General features: G+C 49.9%; 1 protein-coding gene and 1 pseudogene across 3 annotated transcripts in view; one reads left to right on the top strand and one right to left on the bottom strand.

Annotated features, from left to right (window-relative positions):
* Window positions 1–8,387: 8,387 nt before the first annotated feature.
* Window positions 8,388–10,649, top strand: LOC108312441 (annotated as a pseudogene).
* Window positions 10,650–11,290: 641 nt separating this feature from the next.
* The window catches only part of CLU (clusterin), a 17,465-nt gene continuing 8,132 nt past the window's right edge, over window positions 11,291–20,623 (bottom strand). For 2 of the 3 annotated variants that reach the window (XM_017540413.1, XM_017540414.2), the window contains exons 4-9: window positions 19,729–19,899; window positions 17,992–18,400; window positions 17,391–17,495; window positions 13,121–13,350; window positions 11,842–12,017; window positions 11,291–11,575 (exon numbers count right to left, since the gene is read on the bottom strand). In XM_017540413.1, the coding sequence (XP_017395902.1) occupies window positions 11,566–11,575; window positions 11,842–12,017; window positions 13,121–13,350; window positions 17,391–17,495; window positions 17,992–18,400; window positions 19,729–19,899 (1,101 nt within the window). In that variant the 3' untranslated portion in view covers window positions 11,291–11,565. Of the gene's footprint in view, window positions 11,576–11,837; window positions 12,018–13,120; window positions 13,351–17,390; window positions 17,496–17,991; window positions 18,401–19,728; window positions 19,900–20,623 lie in introns of those variants that run through there. The other variant, XM_037742673.1, reaches the window with a different exon arrangement.

A 20,623-nucleotide genomic window follows, 5' to 3' on the forward strand; every position in this document is an offset into this window, starting at 1 on the left:
CTGGAATTTAGAATGATGATTAGAAAAATATACAGACCACTTCTTGGCAGCATTGTCACAAGTACCACTATGGGAATTTAGAAAGCCAGGGTGTAACAAAGCAAGAGAAGGTTATGTTGGAGGTGGGAGGCAGCTGTATACAGCGGCGTCCTCTTCAGAGACACCACAGCCCTGCTTTGGGAGGCCTCTGCCTTCAGGTCCAGTCGCAGATGCTACTTGGCCAACTTCAATTTAACCCAAAGGTCCTCCACTATTTTTTCACATAAATCCAACTAAGAAGCTCCTGTAGGTGACAACGGATATGCACCCTTATGGTGAAACAGAGCTAGCACACCCTCCTCCAGGGGCCTGGTTTACTACATGGTACTGCACATCTTCATGTTGCTACAGCCACAAAGAAATGTGGAATCAAAGCGGGTAGGCCAAAAGCCAAGATCTGGGGTCTGATCTAGGGGAATTCTCCAGCCAGAGTAGAGTCTGAGTAGAGCCCCTTTACCTTTCTCGTCTCCTGAGACCTGGACACTGCCAACCAGTGCTCCCCTGAAGCAGAAGCCCAGTCCAGCCCTGAGGCTCCGAGCCTGGTGGAGAAAAACGCACGTTGTAGTTTCCTTTTCACAAGATCAACTCAGGCTGCAAACATCCACTAACCTCCGTTCTTATCCCAGCCCCATCCGCCACACTCTGCCAGTGGGCAGCAGCCATCAGCAGCAGTAAAGGGTTTATTTTTCTTTTTATGTTTTTATTTTTAAAGACAGGGTCTCACTCTGTCTCCCAGGCTGAAGTGTAGTAGTGCAATCATAGCTCATTGCAGCCTTGAACTCCTGAGCTCAAGGGATCCTTCCATCTTGGCTTCCCCCCAGTAGCTGGGACCCCAGGCATGTGCCACCATGCCTGGCTAATTCTTATCTATCTATCTGTCTGTCTATCTATCTATCTTCTATCTATCATCTGTCTATCTATCTATCTATCTATCTATCAGGCATCTTAGTAGAGACAAGGTCTGTGTTGCCCAGGCTGATCTTGAACTCCTGGCTTCAAGTGATCCTCCCACCCTGGCCTCCCAGAGTGCAGGGATACCCGGCATGAGCTACTGCACCCAGGAGCAGCTAAGGGTCGAAATGTGCTGAGTGTACTTTGTATGCCAGGCCTGCGCTGGTTGCCTGATACGTGTCACTCCTTTTCATTTTTGCAGCAACCCTAGAAAGTGACACATTGACCTTCCTTTACAGATGAGGAAACTGAGGCTCAGAGAGGTATCTTTAGAGGTTCCTTGATGAGCAGCCAGGATGAGATCACAGGTCTCACGGGCTCCAGCTGAGCCCTGGGCTGGGCTGTAGTGTTTTCTCCCAAGCCAGGCAGCCCAACAGAGTCCACACCAGCAGCAGAGCCTGGGGGACCAGCTGGAGATCATGGCATTTCTGGATATGGCTGAGATTGTTCTGCTTCAGGTCTGAACCAGGAATCAAGGGGCAAGCTGGCCACTTTCCTTCAAAGGATCGGGCTCTCCCCACGGGAGGGGACTACAGGTAGCACCAGAGGGACCCCACTAACACAGCATGAGAGGGATTAGCTGCCCAAAAGGTGCTGGGAAGTGAAACACAAGAAGCCGTGTACCAGATCTGGGCAGGGAGGGGCCAAAGAGCAGCGAGGGAGCCCAGTCCAAAGGTCCTTGGCTCTGTTTGGGTTACAGATTTAGGATGAGAATGGAAAGTGCCCCTCAGGCTTTCTTTGTGTGGCCTCAGCTCCATCACAGCAGCTGACAGCTTTATGTGCCTGTGTCTGCTGAGTGGGAGCTCAGCCAGGGAGTAGTCCAATAAATTAAGCTCTAAATCACGGTTGCCTCCTTCCAGCCAACAGCCAGAAGCTCCCAGAGAGCTCCAGGGCCTCTGAGCTCAGCACACGTGGCTCTGACTTAGCAGTTTCAGGGAACTGTCCCTGAGGAGTTAGCCAGGGCCAGAGACACACTCAGCTCCTGTGGTTAGAATAACCCTGTGCCCTGGGGCCTGTGGAAGCTCTGTCATGGCCAGGTTGGTCCCCACGACACCAGAGAGCATCTGCCTAGAGAGAAACAAGTGCCCCTCCCCTGCGTGTACTCTGCATATACCCAGACCTGATGCCCAGAAACTCCAGCCCCTTGGGACAGTGGAAGATGCCCAGGCTGTGAATTCAAGTAGAACCAGCCTCTGTTCCTTACCCCTCACTTGCCTGCTGTGTGACTCTGGGTAAATCGCTCTGCCTCTCTGAGCTGTGGTTTGCTCATATATAAAGTAGAGCTGCTAGTAGCAATTCGGGTTGAGAGGATTTAGTGTCTAGTCCGTATCAAGGTGCTCACCAGTTGTGCCCTCCCTTCTCAGGATGGCAAACAAAGACTCCTCATTCCCCACATAAGACCCCCACCTCTGGTGTCATCTGAAACCCCACAGGAGGTATCCTGGGCATCTGGTTTATGGCAGACAGTGAGATGGCAGAGATGGGACAGTGGGACAAGTCTGTGGGGTGGGAGGGGCAAATGGCCTCACCCGTGAATCCAGAGGAGGGGCTGGGCACTGGCGATGCAGGCCCAGATGACGCAGCAGCTCATTTGCACTTTAACCAGCCACAGAGACCACCAGCTCCAGACCCAGCCCTATGGCGCAAGGTCATCAGTGGCTCCAGGAGAGGTGGGAGCTGCAATGAGAGCGCCAGCTCCACCCAGCAGGCCTGAGCTGGCCGTTGTCCCTCTGGACTCCCCCAAAGCCCAGAGCAGACAGGAGCTTAGGTCCTGAATGGGATGGCTGGATGGGCCTCCTCCCAGCTGTCCCTCCACCCAACCATCCCTGCAATAAGCCACTGGACTTGGTCGCCTCTGTCCCCTGCCCCTAGAGTTCCTGGCTATAGATCTGAGGCTGGCATTCTCTGAGGCTGCCTTTTAGCCTCTCTGTTTACAGCCTCAGCTCTCTGCCCTTAATATGCAGAAAACGTCACATATTCAAGGATACAGCCTTGAATTGTTCACTTCCCTGGGTGATCCCTGCCACGTTTCCCATGTCCCTGAGCCCCGAGTGCATGTACAATAGTGGAAGCTTCTGGAAGCTTGGGCTTCTGGGTGTCAGGCAGAGCTGGCTGGGGTCGATGCCCTAGTGACCCCATCCATCACACGCAGATACAAATGCTAGGTCTGACATTGCGCTGGCATTGAGAATGCTGACTTTGTGATCTTCGCTTTTCAGAGTATCTACCATGAACATTTAGTTCTTATATAAACAGGGTGAGGGAGAGGAGCTTTAGGGTGTGGGGGTATAGATCAGGACAGCCTTGCCTTGACGAGTGAATTCCCTCCTGACCCGAGAAGCACAGAGCCCTCCCTTTGCAATTACTGGGGCAGTTCTGGCATCACTTCTAGGGGCAAGAATCTGTGACCAGAGACTCCATCCCAGGACACTGGTCCCATTGGCCACCCAAGTTTTCAATAATCAAGGCTTCCCAAGGTGTGCAAGGAGGAGAATTAGGACGGTCTCTATGGAAATTAATCCCCAAGAACCTGCTGAAGTTAAAACTCTACTTCCCCTCTGCCCTGACGGTCTGGCAAGTCTTTGGGAGTAAGGCATTTGCTAGAGCGCAGCGTGTGGTGGCGCCACACTGTAAACAGCCCAAATAGACATTGAGAGGAAAACGGGAATAGCCTGTAGGCCTTCCCCAGCCTGGACTTCCATTCAGCCACTGAAAGAATGACCTCCAGCAATGTCGGCATGCTACCTCACAGACCTCCACCTCTACTGTCCAGATGAGAAGGAGGGTAAAGGGAGATAAAAATCCCAAAGAACTGGAATCAGTGGTCAGGTGACTTGCTGACACCACTGGCCAGGCCATAATGAGGCCCAAGGACTGGGAAGATACTCCCTTTTCAGTTCCCAGCGTTTATGCTAACTATAAACCTTGAAAGTGTTGCAAAGAATGTTGCCCCTACCCACCAGAGCCTGGTACTAGGTCACGTCCTCCCCGTTTACACGATCCAGACCCCCTCCTGGAAATAGCTCTGCCAACTAATGATTTACTGCCTTTGTCCCCTGCCCATTCCCACACATGAACTAGCAAATCACTGAAGCCAAAGACTGTGAGGGCAATTGTCCAGCCAATGGACAATGACATAGTTTCACCTCAGTTTCTCCTTTAGAGTTGTAAGTCCAAAAAAGGGGGAGAGTTCAGTACTTGCGACGTAAGCTCAGTACTTGTGACGTAAGCTTTTTGTGGAGTTCGGTACTTGCGATGTAAGTTCGGTACTTGTGATGTAAGCTCAGTACTTGCGACGTAAGCCCACAGAGACTCCATGGCCGTTTAAAGGTCTCTTCCTTCCCCACTCTAGTGTCTGAGGGGTTTTGTTCACAGATTGGCCTGCAGCACTACGTCTCACACTGCTGGCTGCCGTAGAAACAGGGAGGCCAATGCTGCATTTTAACATCCCCCGTCTTTAGTATCCAAGGCGCTCCTCCGTTCTATTGGGGTCTCTACATTGTGTGTGAGTGTGGGGCGCACGGGTTTGTCTCAGGGTGCAAGTGTCACACATGCAGGCTCCTGGACACAGCAGTGCCTGGCTTGCAGCCCTGCTGACATTGCCAGTCCTGGGACCAGGCCCGTTGCACCTGCTTGTTTCTGCAGGCACCACACTGTACCCCAAAGGACTTTGAGAAAATGCATCCTGCCTTCCCAAAGTTCTGTGCCATCTGGGAAAAGCTGGAACCCACTGGGATTTTCTTTGTATCTGGAGGTGTTCTGAAGTCAGAGCAGAAAACAAGCCACCCCACCCCTCTCCCCAGACCCCCATATGAGGGTGGAGCCCCAGTGTCCCATTGGCCCAATGATGGGGGAGCAGATGTCCCCTCCAAACCCCACAGTGATAAGCTGGGTCCTGGATAAGGGCCCCCTTTATGCTCCCAATCCCCCCAGCTGGAGGTGGCCTGGCACCCACACCCCTGTTTATATCTTCAACACGCGCCCCATCCTGCAGTCACCTGCAATCACCACATCCTGTTTTCCCAGGAGAAAGAGGAGCCCTGATACGTTATGTTTCTCTAAGAGGGCAGGGGTTCAGTCATTCATAGATTCCACGTGGGTGTGGAAATAAAATTCCCAGGGTCTATAGCCTTGGAGGTTCCCTCTCCAGCCCTTTTTGGAAGGGAGCCCTTTGGCAAATGTTGGGGGCACAGGAGTGATGTGCACCCTGCTCTGATTTCTGTTATCCTTGAGGGTCTCCAGGAGCTCAGGTGAGAGCCCACCTGCCCGGGGCTGCCCTCTCCCGGCAGGGTCTGCCTGGACTTCAGCCCTCCCATAGCCTGACCAGCAGCACGTATATTTCAGGGGCATTAGGGAAATGGGACTCTTCTCACCTTTTTTTTTTTTTTTGGTTTTTTTTTTTTTTTTTTTTTTTTTTTTTTTTTTTTTTTTTTTTTTTTTTTTTTTTTTTTGGTTTTTTTCTTCTCACCTTCTTAATAAAGACCAAGAATTGATTACCCCGCTGTCCCCTCCTCTGCACCTCCAGGGTGCCTCCACCTCCCAAAGTACAGGGGTTGCAAGGGTGAACTACTGTTTATGGCCAAGTCTGTGGTTACTAGAATGAGGCCAAAGTTGGGAGTTATTCTCAAAATGGAAGAATAGAAGACAGAAGAATAGCTATGTGTACCCTAATCCCCAGGGCTAGGTGGGGCCTTGAGTCAGGAAAAACTTCAAGGCAGTATCTCAGCAAAAATGCACTAAACATTGGAGCCTGGCATATCTTAGTTTCCACCCTGGTTTTCTTCCCCATGTGGCAGGGCTTTTCAGAGATCAACAGAAGTCCAGACATTTCCAGAAAATTCTAAAACAGACTCATTGAAATTTTGGTTTGTTTAAAATTTTTGACACACACAGAGTGAGATGATATTATGCTGTGCTTGAGGTCACTGCAATTACAGTTTTAAAAACCAATACCGCCAGGTGCAGTGATGCACACCTGGAGTCCCAGCAACTAGGGAGGCTGAGACAGGAGGATCACTTGACCTTAGGAGTTGGAGGCTGCAGTGAGCTGTGACTGCACCATAGCACTCCAGCCTGGACAACAGGGCAAAACCTCATCTCTGTTTAAAAACAAACAAGCAAACAAACAAACAAACATACCTCGTATTCTCTAAGCAGGTGGGGTGATGATGGGCACAGGTTTCAATGTGGAAAACAAACATCTTCCTTTGACGGTGTCAGTGCGTCTCTGTGGTTTCATACTCATGAAGTCACTTGTAAATATATCAGAGTCTTCTTATGAATGTGTCCCCCTGTCACCCCCTCCTTGTGATCGTGCTTAAAGATGGGGGCAAGTCTTTATAGGATTGGGCACCTGAGTGGGACTGGGGGTGAAGGTGGGGTCCTGGAAGAATGTCTGGTACCAGCTCAAGGCCATGGTCTTTGTTTCTCGGGTGCTAGTGGCAACAAATGAGGACAGGCAGGTAGTGCTGTGCCTCTCCCTGTCCCCTTTCCTACCCTGAGGAAGTCCCCACCCTGCCTCGGGCTAGACCGAAGCTAGGTAGTGGCAGCTGTTGCAGGCCCAGTGAGTGAGCCCTTGGTGTGACATGGTGGGGGCTGGGCAGGAGGAGCTGTCCACATTCCGATGCGGCCCAGCCAACACTGAGCGATGCTGTCATCTAGGAGGATTATGACCGAGGGGCTGGGATTACAGATTAACCAGATCAGCGTAATAGAAGAGCAAACAGAGAGTTCATTATTAACCTTGTAAATGTGTCCCCCAGACCTGGCCTTCACTGCCATCACATCGGCTGACTTAGCAATCGTTTGGTCTGTAATAAGCCATGGAGACCTAAGTCCTCTTTGCATTGTCTCTAGAACTAGTGGATACTTCTGGGGTTTGCCACTATCCTATTTTCTAGTGGGGCCCTGTGACCTCCAGAGTCAGACCTGGGTTCATTCCCAGCTTTAGCACTTACCAGTGACACAACTGCAAAAAAGTGTTCCCTGTTCTTCCCACCGCCCAGCCTCTCTCACAGTGACCTCCCCCGGGATGCAGGATGCGTCAGCCTTAGCCTCAAGCGTCACTGTGGATGACAGCTCCTGAACCAGCTTATTGTGGAGGCTCAGCTTGTTTAAAGGCACAAACGTGAAACTTTTATTCATTCTAAGTGGTGTTCCATCACCTGCTAACATCTCAAGCAGAATCTATTACTTCCAGATAACTCCACAATGAACAGAACAAGTGTTTTGCTTGAGAATGTCAGGCATTTCCACATCAGAGTGCTTTGCCTCTTTCTCTGCTGCCACCAATTCTGTACCAGGACTCTGCTCTGCACACCCAGGTGGCTTCCCGGCTCCCATCCCTTTGCTACTCCGGGCCACTTCACAGTGATGGATGAGCTACCCAGAGGTCTCTTTAGCAGCCTCTGTGGGCCGCAAAGATTTGGGGTGGGTGCTCCCACATTCTGGCCTTCCTAGTCACAAGACACTTATCTGATGCAGGCAGTTCCGGGAAGCCTTTGTAAGTGGGGAAATAACCCCTGCCTTGGAGATAAATATGGGAACCTAGTGAGATTATGTGAAGCCATTGGCCCAGGGCCACTGTGTACAGTTGTGCAAGCTGTGCACTGCACAACTCCAGTGCTGTTTCACCTTGTATCCACAAGAGATTGTAACTTATTACAATTTTCTGGCAGATGACACTCAAGTGTCAACATAGGGGCTCAGCAGGGTTGGTGCTGCCACCCTTTCCAGACAGATGTCAAAGCCCTCTCTTCTCAGCAGGTCAAGCCCTGCTCCTTCTTTGCCACAAGAGTCCTAGAAGCCAGAAACTGAGGGCTCAGGTCTGCAGTCTCCCAGCCCGAATTAGCCTCATCTCATCCCCACACCTTGGTGATGTCATGTCCTGCCTCAGTCTTTCCAGTGCCTCAGGTTGGAACCTCTGTCGGGGATGGACAGACATCTAAGGACCCCCAAGCCCAGGTCACTGTGCAGAGAAGGGGTCCCAGGAAGCCTCAGAGCCAGCTTCAGGATCTGTCTTTCAGGGCGCTAGTATATGAGAGTATTAAAAAAAAAAATCTAAAACACTGGATATAAAGGCTGGGCGTGGTGGCTTATGCCTGTAATCTCAGCACATTGGGAGGCCAAGGCAGGTGAATCACTTGAAGTCATGAGTTCAAGACCAGCCTGACCAACATGGTAAAACCCCATCTCTACTAAAAATACAAAAATCAGCCAGGCGTGGTGGTCTGTGCCTATAGTCCCAGCTACTCAAGAGGCTGAGGCAGGGAGAACTGCTTGAACCCAGGAGGTGGAGGTTGCAGTGAGCTAAGAGCACACCAGTGCACTCCAGCCTGGGCAATAGAGAGAGACTCTGTCTCAAAAAAAAAAAAAGAAAAAAGAAAAGAAAGGAAAAAAGAAAACCAACTGGATATAGTGAATATAGTGACTGCCAGAGTCTAGCAACTTAACAATGGAAAAGAGAAAGTAACTTTTGAAACATAGTGTGACATATACTTTACAATTATGATCATTTAAACAAATACCTCTGACCCCGTAATCTTAATTAATGTATATCATTAAGTGAATCACACTGACTTTACTCTGAATTTCCTTGATAGCAATACTAAAATACTTACCTTGAACGTGAATTAAGCTTCAAGTTTGTTGCTTATAACTTCAAAGAGAGTTGCCCCTTGTCAGTAACATAAGAATATTCTAAGCTATGAATTTACATGTGGACTTTGCTACACACCTGGGATGTGGCCAGATGAGTTTTGTTCCATTGCGGTATATCTGGTGACCAGAACTCTATAATCAGAGAATATTAATGGGTGAAAAGCCCGAGCTTTAAGATTGAGACTGGGAGAAAACTGCCTCCTCACTAACTGGCCGACCCCATAATGCCACCTCAAGTGGTCATCTTAAGTCTCATCCTACTTCCGGCAGATGCCTTAGTTACTCTAAAGGTTGGTGGAGTGGCAGGTCCATCTACCATGCTACCCTGCAGCTACAGGGGAGATGTCACATCCATGTGCTAGAACAGAGGCAGATGTTCTTTACTTAGATGCCCAAATAGCATTATCTGAACCAATGGAACCCATGTCACCTATCAGAAGGACACATGCTATAAGCTACTGGGGGATCTTTCCAAAAGGGATGTCTCTTTGACTTTGGGAGGCCGAGGCGGGAGGATCATGAGGTCAAGAGATCGAGACCAGCCTGGCCAACATGGTGAAATCCCATCTCTACTAAAAAGATGAAAAGTTAGCCAGGCGTGGTGTCACGTGCCTGTAGTCCAGCTACTCAGGAGGCTGAGGCAGAAGAATCGCTTGAACCGGAGAGGCAGAGCTTGCAGTAAACCGAGATCACGCCACTGCACTCCAACCTGGCAACAGAGTGAGACTCCATCCCCCCCACCAAAGAAGAGAAAATACATCTGTGTCTGACAGTGGCTTGTATTGTTGCCGTGTTGAGCACAGGGTGTAGTTCAATGACATGAAAATCACCATATCATTGGAGATGGTACCACCCAGGGTCATAACTACTCCAGTTGTCATGACTGTTCCAACCATCAAGACTGTTCCAACCTTCACAGCTGTTCGAATGAGCACCACTGTTCCAATGACAGTGACAGTCTCTAACTTTGCTCCCCCAACGCCATCACCCACGCAGAACCACAGACCAGCTACTCCACCTTCTTCACCTCAGCCAGCAGAAACCCACCCCACAACGCTGCAGGAAGCAACAAGGACACAGCGTGCCTGCTCGCCACTGCACTCCTACACAACCGATGGGAATGACACCGTGACAGAGTCTTCAGATGGCCTTTGGAATAACAATCAAACTCAGCTGTCCCCGGCACGTAGTCCGCAGATGGCCGCCCCCCACTAAGGGAATCTGTGCTGGAGTCTGTATGCCTGTCTTGGTGCCTCTTGCTCTTTTGGGTATCATCATTGCCAGAAAGTATTTCTTCAGAAATAAGATTTGACAACTAAGCTTTTCATTTAGCAGGCTTCAAATTAAAGCTTTGCAAAATGCAGTTAAAAAGAAAGTCCAAGCAGAAGACAGTATCTATGTTCAGAATAATCTTTATGCCATGGACTAAGACCCAGTGGTACTCTTCAGGAGTTTATGCCCATGACTGTAGACGACAGAACGGATATCAGCAGAGCACACATCATTTAGACTCTAAGACAGTTTTTCTGTTGCAGTTTCATTTGGCTTTCCACCATGTCAGCGATAGTGGCTAGAGTCACTCTCAAGCTCGAAACTGTGTGGCATCAACCCTCATCATTAATGTAGTCCTAAGTTTATGCTAAAACTGGCTCAATCCTGATCACTGCAGAGTTCTCTCTCAAACATGAACACTTTAGAATTGTATGTTCTCTTTAGACCCCATAAATCCTATATCCATCAAAGAGAATAGTCAGTGGAAGCAAATGAACTTCTATCTCGGCCATCAAATCTATCCAGAAGAGGGGAATCTTAAAAATCAGCAAATCCAATGTGAGACTTCATTTGGAAGCATCGTATGATTATCTCTTGTTTCTATATTATAGTTCCAAATGTTGCATTTATTATGTTTTCCAAAGGTTTCAAATCATGGGGTACACAGGTTTTTATTTCCTCCATGGGTAAATAAAATGAGTCTAAAAAAAAAAAAAAAAAAACTTTGAGATCGGTACCATGTGTAGTCATGGCCACCTGCTGGCAGCATAGGGTACTGCAGTCCAGCTATGGTTCAGACCCAAAGTGGAGAAACTCCTGTGGTCCAGGGAAAAAGATGCAAAGGTCATATAAACTAGCAGGGGACTGGCAATGCCACAGTCAAGGTGCCCCTGGGACGCTGGGAATCAACAGCCTTTACAAAGAAAACTGATGCAAAAGCAACAGCTCTTAACAAATAAAACTGCCTCATTTGGACTCCTGGCCACCAAATGTTTTCATAAGGAAAACATCCATAGGCGTTAAATACCAAGTATACCTTACCGTTACTGCTCATTCTAACTTTCAGTGGATTCCTTTAGGAGATGGCCACACCTTGGCATCAACAAGTTTCGTAATAGAATAATGCATTGACAGTTCCACAATAGAACAGAAAGTCTTCATTTTTCAGGAATATATTTCAGTTGGCTTGTTGAAACACCTCTTTTCCTGAAAGCAAGCAGTTTTTGAAGTGGATCAAGCTGCTCATAATATCCCTTTTATTCTCTACCATATGACAGTCCCTATACCATCTTAGCCACTGCTTTTTGGTTCTATTTATTTTCCACCCTCCTCCCCCATAGCAAAATGAAGGAATGCCAGGAAACAAAAACAACATAAAAAGAGAAGCCTCCGAGCGCTCAGCTCACAAGACAGTTTTATTGAATTAGTTGCATGCGGGAGCAAGTCTGTTCTTCCCACGAGCAGCGGATTCGAGTGTTAAAAGAGTGCAGGATCCAGAGCAGGGAGAGGCTGGGCGAGGTTGAGGCCAGGAGGCTGGGGCCTGGTCACTTGGTGACATGCAGAGCTCTCTCTGGGGGGCTGCAGCTCATCTCGGGGGGAGCTGGACTCAGATGCCCCCGTGGATGCAAAAGCAACATTCACCTCTCACTCCTCCCTGAAAGAAAAGAGTTACCCACCAAAGTAAAACATCCTCCAAAGGAAACATAAAAATCCTGGTAATTTCCTGGCTTTGTCCTGGGCTCTGGCTCCAGGCGGAGTCATTCCTACCAGGCTATGGAGTCTGCAGTTTTTTTTTGTTTTTTTTTTTTTTTTTTTTTTTTTTTTTTTTTTTTTTTTTTTTTTTTTTTTTTTTTTTTCTTTTTTTGGCTACCGGGGACCCTGCGGGGCCCTGCAGGCCCACAGGAAAGGCCCCCTGCTTACCGGTGCTTCTTGCGGTATTCCTGCAGCGCTTTCTCTGCCACAGTCTCCATGAATTTAGGATTCTTCCTGGAAACTTCTACAGGGACCGTCACAGTGATGGGGTCAGAGTCAAAGAGCTTCACGACCACCTCAGTGACACCGGAAGGAACGTCCGAGTCAGAGGTGTGGGAAGCCACCTAGATGGAACAAAAGAGAAGAGCTGAAACGCTGTGCCTGCATTCTGCAGCAGAAGCCAGGCTCTGGATAGGGAAGTCCTGCTCCTCCAAGAAACCTAGAGAGCTGACCCCAGCTCTTCTCACGTACAGTCAGTACAGCTAGACGTCAGTACAGCTCAGTGGACAGAAGCGACCTGGTTCAGAGACACTCAAGTGTTGAGGCAAATGCCACCTGCAAATGACCAGGCCAGGGAGCACCCCAGAGGATAAAAGTGGTTTCCAAACACTCACTTTGGGGAGCCATTGGTCAGACTAGGGCAAAAAAGGAATCCAAGGGGCTTAGAGGGAAAAAGAAAAGAAAAAGAAGGGTTCCCAGTACTAGAAATAAGTTTTATTTTATTTTTTATATTTTATTTTATTAGTGTATTATATGTTTTTAGAGACAGGGTCTCCCTCTGTTACCCAGGCTAGAGTGCAGTGGCCTGATTACAGCTCACTGTGGCCTCGGCCTCTGGGCTCAGGCAGTCCCCCCACTTCAGCCTCCTGAATAGCTGGGACTACAAGCGTGTGCCACCACACCTAGCTGATGTTTGTATTTTTTTGTAGAGTGGGAGTCTTGCTATGCTGTCCAGGCTGCTCTAAACTGCCCTCAAGCAATCCTCTTGCCTATACCTCCCAAAATGCTAGGATTATAGGCATGAGCCATCATGTCTGGTCTAGAAAGTTTTCGTCACTGGCAGAGAATGAGGTACCAATTCGTAAGCCATTTTACGCCAGAAGCAGCCACGTAGCTTTGAGAAAAAAACAGAGGCTTCTGATTTATTCATAGGTCTGTACACCAGAAGAAAAACAGTAGCAACCACAGGATACAGGCTTTGCTGCCAGGTGTTCAGGATCAAATGCGCATCCAAGTCAGCTCTCACACCTTGGGCAAACTTCAGACCCCTTTTACTTTGCTCCTCGGTTCTATTTTCCCTCGGTGATGAGGCTTCAAGGCCATAAGGGCACCTAAAGTTTTCTATTTCCTGCCACCTGATAAATGCTCCGTCAAAGGCACCTGGGCCCCTGTTCCCGGGCACAGCTCGGGCTCCCCAACCGCAGCGTGTGGCCGGGACACCACTCACCGTGGTGACCCGCAGATAGTACTGGTCTTCGCCTTGCGTGAGGTTTGCCAGGCGGGACACCCAGTTAAACTGCTCGTTGAGCTGCTCCAGCAGGGAGGAGGTGTTGAGCATCTTCCACTGGTAGGACTGCAGCAGCTCGTTGTACTTCCTGGTCAACATCTCGGCCATCTGGAGGGAGTCGTTGAGCTCCCGCCGCAGCTGAGCCTGGGAGGGGTTGTTGGCCGAACAGTCTGCCCGGAGATGGAAGAAACGAAAGGCAGAAGCGTGAAGGGAAGGGTACAGAGGGATAGAGCCATGAATGAATGGAGGTCCCACAGGCAGCCGGGAGCGAAAGCAGTGCTCCCCTCAGGGAACAGCCACAAACTGTTTGGAATCATCCACAACCAAATAAAGGTTTTGCCTCAGAATGTGAATCTAGACGTCACTTCCGTCATCCAGAAAGTCTTTTGGGGTTTTGTCTTTGTTTTCGTTCGTTTGAGACAGTTTTTCTCTGTCGCCCAGGCTGGAGTGCAGTGGTGAGATCTTGGCTCACTGGAGCCTTAATTTCCCAGGCTCGGGCTTTCCTCCATCCTCAGCCCTGTGAGTAGCTGGGACTGTAGGCACGTGCCACCACACCCAGCTGACTTTTGTATTTTTTGTAGAGAGGGGGTTTCTCCATGTTGCCCAGGCTGGTCTCAAACACCTGGGCTCAACCGATCTGTTTGTGCTGGGATTACAGGTGTGAGCCATTGCACTCAGCCTGAAAAGCCTTGCTCTGGAAAAATATGTCCACTGACCTAAACGGTGGTAACTGGTGACAGTGTTGACCACACTTCCAGAAGCACTGATGTCAAGTTCTCCATGTTCTCAGACCTGGAGTGGCTCTCACTGCCCTAGTCTCTCCCAGGAATCATTTCCAGAGAGGGGGAATATCACTCACAGCTGCCATTTATGTGACATCTCCTGCGTCCCAGACACCGCAGAAGGTGCTCTCTGGATATCCCTTTTCTCTAGGAATTGGATCCGTTCTGACTGAAGGATTAGCAGTCTATTTCACTGCTAATAATAAAAAAATAATAAAACTGAGGCCCACAGAAGGATTAATAAATAGCTTACCTAAAGCCGTAGAAGAAAAGATGTCTGGGCCCAGCATTGAACCAGGGTCTTCAGCTCCTAAGCTCGGGCTCTTCCTACCCTGGGTCTGTGATTCTGCATAATCCTCCAAGCTTGTCTTTTTTTTTTTTTTAGACAGTTTTGCTCTTGTTGCCCAGACTGGAGGGCAATGGCACAACTTCGGCTCACTGAAACCTCTGCCTCCCATGTTCAAGCAATTCTCCTGCCTCAGTCTCCAGAGTAGCTGGGATTACAGGCACCTGCCACCACACCTGGCTAATTTTATGTATTTCTAGTAGAGACGGGGCTTCACCATGTTAGCCAGGCTGGTCTCAAACTCCTGACCTCAAGTGATCCACCCACCTTGGCCTCCCAAAGTGCTGGAATTACAGGCACACACCACCATCCCTGGCTGATTTTTTGTATTTTTAGTAGAGATGGGGTTTCACCATGTTGGCCAGGCTGGTCTTGAACTCCTGACCTCAGGTGATCTGCCCACCTCAGCCTCTCAGTGCTGGGATTACGGGCATGAGCCACTGTACCCGGGCCAAGCTTGTCTTTTGAGCATGTCTGCAGAGGCGGCAGTTCTGGTGCCAAGAGTTCATGCAGCTGACATGCTGGCACCTAGTAGCCGGGGTCTTTGCCCCCCCACCTGCCTGCCCACGGCTGGTCACTGAGTTCATCAGGAGAGCAGGGAAAAGAGAATTCACTCCTCTTGGCCCTGGACTGCAGGTCGTCAGATTCATTAAGAGCTGGAAACTGCCCACTAGCTCTTAAAACTACTGTTTTTCTCCCCTTAAATTATTTCAAAAATATCCAGAGGTGGGTACATCAGACACAACTGGTCAGGGGAAGGGAGATTTTGCATATGCTTTAGGATGTTGACTGCAATCATTTATAGTAAAATAAAATGTTAGGTGGGGAAAGAAACAGAATGACAAGATGCAGGTTGAAAATAAACATGTAATAAATAATCTTCACTAGTTTACCAAAAAGTAATTTAAAATTAAGAAAAACAGCTAGGTGCATTGGCTCGCACCTGTAATCCCAGCACTATGGGAGGCTGAGGTGGGAGGATCACATGAGGTCAGGAGTTTGAGACCAGCCTGGCCAACATGGTGAAACCCCGTCTCTACTAAAAATATACAAATTAACCAGGTGTAGTGGTGCACATCTGTAATTCCACCTACTTAGGAGGCTGAGGCAGGAGAATGGCTTGAACCTGGGAAGCAGAGGTTGCAGTGAGCAGAGACCACACCACTGTACTCCAGACTGTGCAATAGGGCAAGACCCTGTCTTTAAAAAAAAAAAAAAAAGAAAAGAAAAGAAAAATCCTTGGGTGTAGAGACTTAGTCTAGAATAGAGGTTCTCAACTGGGGTGATGCTGTCGCCCAGGGAGACTGGCCATTTCTGAAGTTGGTTGTCACAACAAAGAGGAGGGAGCTACTGTCATCTAGTGGGTGGAGGCCAGGAATGCTGCTGAATACACTGACGTGCGCAGGGCAGCCCCCCACAAGTGATCACACGGTGGGAAATGTCAGCACTGCTCACACCTGTAATCCCAGCACTCTGGGAGGCCGAGGTAGGAGGGTCACTTGAGCCCAGGAGCTGGAGACCAGCCTGGGCAGCATAGCAAGACTCCCTCTCTACTAACAATAAAAAAATTAGCTGGGCATGGTGGTGCATGCCTGTGGTTTGTGACTCAGGAGGCTGAGGCAGGAGGATTGCTTGAGTCTGGGAGGTCTGGGCTGCAGTGAGCGTGATGGTGCCACTGCACTCCAGGCTGGGTGACAGAGAGAGACCCTGTCTCAAAAAGAAAAAAAAAATGTTAACAGTGCTGAAATTGAGAAATCCTGGTTTAGAGCTCCCCGGCAGTACATGCGGTTGCAAGCATCTTAAATAACAGTAGGCAGTCCTCGTCAGTGTAGACTATTTAGCTCAGCTGTAATCAATGACTGTTAAGATTGGCGCCAGGCCTGAGTCCAGGAGGTCGAGGCTGCATCGAGCCATGATGGCGCCACTGCACCCCAGCCTGGGCGACAGAAAATGAGTGCCAGACGTCCAATCTGGGCCGGGGCATCTGGCTATTTTCTTCAGGCCCTAACGTGACTAACTTTCTTGCGGCGAGGTACCATGTAATTGATGCCACTCTGTGATATTTTTATAGAAAAGGCCCCAATGCTTGGTTGTGCCCTCATCTACACCCTGCAACTTCAGCCTTTAAAGCACTACTGTTTATTTTGCAGTGGCTTCTAAAATTACAGGAGTGAGGCTAGGACTGTTTAACTAGACCCTGGCAGCCTGCCATGGCAAACTCAAACTAGGCATTAAGTAAGAGCAAAGCCACCAGATCGATAAGCTGTTTACAAGGGGAAACAATTAACTCTTTCTGAGCATGCACAGCTGTGTACCAGGAACTATTCCCAATATTATCACAGCTGTTATCTCAAAGCAGAAAGAAGTTAACCCATAACCAGAGCTGATGAAACAGACAGGGACAGTTGAAGGAAAATATTCCATTTGCCTGGGGGAGCAGCCATCCAACCAAAGAGACTACTGCCCAGATATCGAGACCTGTGACCTCTGTGGCCAGAGGCTGTGAGGGGTCCCAGGAGAGAACACCACACCCTGGTTAAGAACACTTCCCAAACACCTAGAAGTGAAGCCCAGCTCGCCCGCATCCAGTCCATCTTGGATAAGTTCTAAACCTTTCTATGGCTTGGTTTCCTCAGAGGGTCATTCTGAGAAAATGAGGAAATATATGTCGAGTGTTTAGAACAGTGCTTGGCCTCTGGTAAGTTTCGTTAAACAAAATACACACTGCAATTTCATAATCTGCAGCGGAAAATGAAGATGCCTACTATGCTTGGCACTTGGGAACAAAATCACCGGGAGTCCCAGGGGGATGACTTTTTCCATTATGGGCCCGATGAGGTAGAGGCCACTTATATATCCCTAACGATGTCTCACTGACTTCAGGCATAGCCTTGCATCTTCATCCCATTCTAAGATGAGGAACCCAAGCTGCGTGAGGCTCAGGACCTGCCCTGGGCCACAGCTCAAAGGCCACAGAGCTGGAATCCGAACGCTCACCTGTCTGACCCCATAAAGGTAGCACCAGTGACCCCAGGACACAAGTGATCGGAGGGAAGGGCTTTCGGTCTGGACCGCAACTCACCCACAGACAAGATCTCCCGGCACTTGTCACACTGGTCCTTCATCCGCAGGCAGCCTGTGGAGTTGTGGCGGATCTCCCTGCACACAGTCCGGTCATCGTCACCTTCTGGGGACACACGAGGGAAAAAGAGTCAGGTATCCAGCCACACAGAGATGGACCCCACTGATTCCTACTGTTACATTTATTTATTTATTTATTTAAGAGATAGGGTCTTGCTCTGTCGCCCAGGCTGGAATGCAGTGGTGCGATCATAGCTTACCACAGCCTCCAGCTTCAAGTAGCTGGGACCATAGGTGTGCACCACCACACCCAGCTAATTTTTTAAGTTTTTATTTTTGTAGAGACAGGGTCTCACTATGTTGGCCAGGCTGGTCTCCAACTCCTGGCCTCCAAGTGGTCCTCCCGCCTTGGCCTCCCAAAGTTCTGGCATCATGGGCATGAAGCCACCATGCCCAGCTCTGTTTTTCCTCTTTAAATAAGGATAACACCGCCCTCGTGATATTGCTGGGGAAAAATCGAGATGACACTCACTGGGCCCTCAGCCTGGTTCTCGGCATCTAACAGATTACTCAGAAGGCTGCGAGCTTCCACCCCTTCTCACCTCGTATGGATTCCGGGAACGGGTACTGGAAGGCTGGGCTGTGGAAGGGCACGTCCATGGCCTGCTGAGCCTCGTGTATCATCTCAAAGAAGGGCTGGAACATGGCGTGGAAGTTTAGGGGCTCGAATGGAGAGAAGGGCATCAAGCTGCGGACGATGCGGGACTTGGGAAAGATGCGAGGCCTCCGGTGGTGCAGGCTGAAGGGCAGGTAGTGGTAGGTGTCCTGGGGCTCCCGGGCGAAGAACCGGTCCTGGAAGAGCTCATCCATGATGCTGGAGGCGCGGCTGAAGCGGTCCTGCATGATGTCCAGCATGTGCGTCTGCTGCCGATCATTCTCCAGCAGCGAGTCGATGCGGTCACCATTCATCCAGAAGTAGAAGGGTGAGCTCTGGTTCAGGAACTCCTCGAGCTGCGACAGCCGGCATGGGCACAGTTAGGAGAAGCTCGCCAAGGCCACAGCCTCCTGGCCTCCCACCCCTCGGTGAGCCAGGCCAGGCCCTGCCCATCGTGGTAATGGTCACACAGCACATGACCAACAGCCCAGCTGGGACTGGACCCCAGCACCCCAAATGTCAGGTCCATGCCCTTTCTTCTACCTCCCTCCATGGGGGACCGTTTTGAGACACCTGGGAGGCCATGAGAGTCACAAGGCCCAACATTTCAGATTCATCCACTGTCATCTTTGACCACCAGTGATGCCCACCCCTGCTCAGCTAGGGACCTGCTGGTGTGACTTCAAGCATTGGAAGAACTCACTGAGTCCCAATCAAAAAAGTCCCACAGTGGAGGACAGGAACAATACTAAGGTACTAAAAAATCTTACATTGGCCGGGCGTGGTGGCTCATGCCTGTAATCCCAGCACTTTGGGAGGCCGAGGCGAGCGGATCTCCTGAGGTCAGAAGTTCAAGACCAGCCTGGCCAACATGGCGAAACCCCATCTCTACTAAAAATGCAAAAATTAGCTGGGTATGGTGCTGTGCACCTGTAGTCCCAGCTACTCGGGAGGCTGGGGCAGGAGAGTCACTTGAACCCAGGAGACGGAGGTTGCAGTGAGCCGAGATCGTGCCACTGCACCCCAGCCTGGGCAACAAGAGCAAAACTCCATCTCAAAAACAAAAACAAACAAAATTCTTACATTGGCTGAGCACAGTGGTGCACACCTGTAATTCCAACAATTCAGGAGGCCAAGGTAGGAGGATCACTTGAGCTTAGGAGTTTGAGACCGGCTTGGACAACATGGCAAAACCCCAGGTTACAGAAAAATGCAAAAATTAGCTGGGCATGGTGGCACGTGCCTATAGTCCCACATACTTGGGAGGCTGAGGTGGGAGGATCGCCTGAACCCAGGAGGTCGAAGCTGCAGTGAACCATGATCGCACCACTGCACTCCAGCCTGAGTGACAGAGTGAAACCCTGTCTCAAAAAAAAATTCTTAAATCCTTCCACATAAGTGGACACAGGGCTCTGCCATCCCATGAGGTGGTTGGTTATGTCATCCAGCTAAGCACTGCTGCATAAGAGTCTTCTAAGAGAAGGCAGATACCTGACTGATTTCCTTTTGATGACTCCACTGTCTGCACTCATGTTCAACATTACTAATGGAGCATGGCACTCTGGGCCCCATGAAGCCAGCCAGTACTAGTCAGCTGCATCTGGCATGTGGAATGAAGCATATGTCACTAGGTTCCCTGACTTCCCTACTCAGAGCTTTGGCCACTCATGTGTCCCCTTTTCACCTGGCGGCCAACCAGGCCTGAGCCACTTCTGCAGACGCGTGCGTAGAACTTCATGCAGGTGTGTTTCAGGCAGGGCTTACACTCTTCCCAGAGGGCCATCATGGTCTCATTGCACACTCCTGGGAACTCCTTCAGCTTTGTTTCTGATTCCCTGGTCTCATTTAGGGCATCCTACAGGAAGACACAAGGCTGGCTGAGCCACACAGAGACCACAGGCTCACACACCCACGGAGGTGCCGGGTGCCAGGCCCTCTGCCCCAGGGCAGGCCCTCTCACAGGCTGGCCACCCAGTGAGCAAGTGCCCACCCCTGCTGTGGCTCAGGCTTCCCCTCATTCACGAACCTGGAATCCCCTTCCCACCTGGCTTTAAGAATCCACCCACCCTTCAAGATACAACTCTTCCCTAACTCCTGGAAGTTTCCCAACTCCTGGAACCCATGTGGATACCACCTCTCCGACCTGGTGCGCTGGTCATCTGCGCAGTGACTAACCTCTCACTGAAGCCTAATTTTCTATTCTCTGCTTCTGTTGTTTAAATGCCATCTTCCAAAGCAGGCTGCAGGGTCACTGAATCTTGTATTTCTATTGCAACCATGACCCCTGGCACGGAAAGGGATCGGCAGGCTTTCAACACCAAAGCCACACCAGCTATGAAAACTCTCTAATGGGCCCATGCCACTTGACCCAATGAGTCTCTAAGAACCTATCTCAGGCCAGGCGCGGTGGCTCACACCTGTAATCCCAACACTGGGAGGCCGAGGCAGGCAGATTACTTGAGGCCGGGAGCTCGAGACCAGCCTGGCCAACATGGTGAAACCCTGTCTCTACCAAAAATCCAAAAATTAGCTGGGTGTGTGGTGCATGTCTGGGTGACAGAGCAAGACTCTGTCTCAAA

The sequence above is a fragment of the Cebus imitator genome, unplaced genomic scaffold (genome assembly GCF_001604975.1).
Source record: "Cebus imitator isolate Cc_AM_T3 unplaced genomic scaffold, Cebus_imitator-1.0 Scaffold125, whole genome shotgun sequence".
NCBI lineage: Eukaryota > Metazoa > Chordata > Mammalia > Primates > Cebidae > Cebus > Cebus imitator.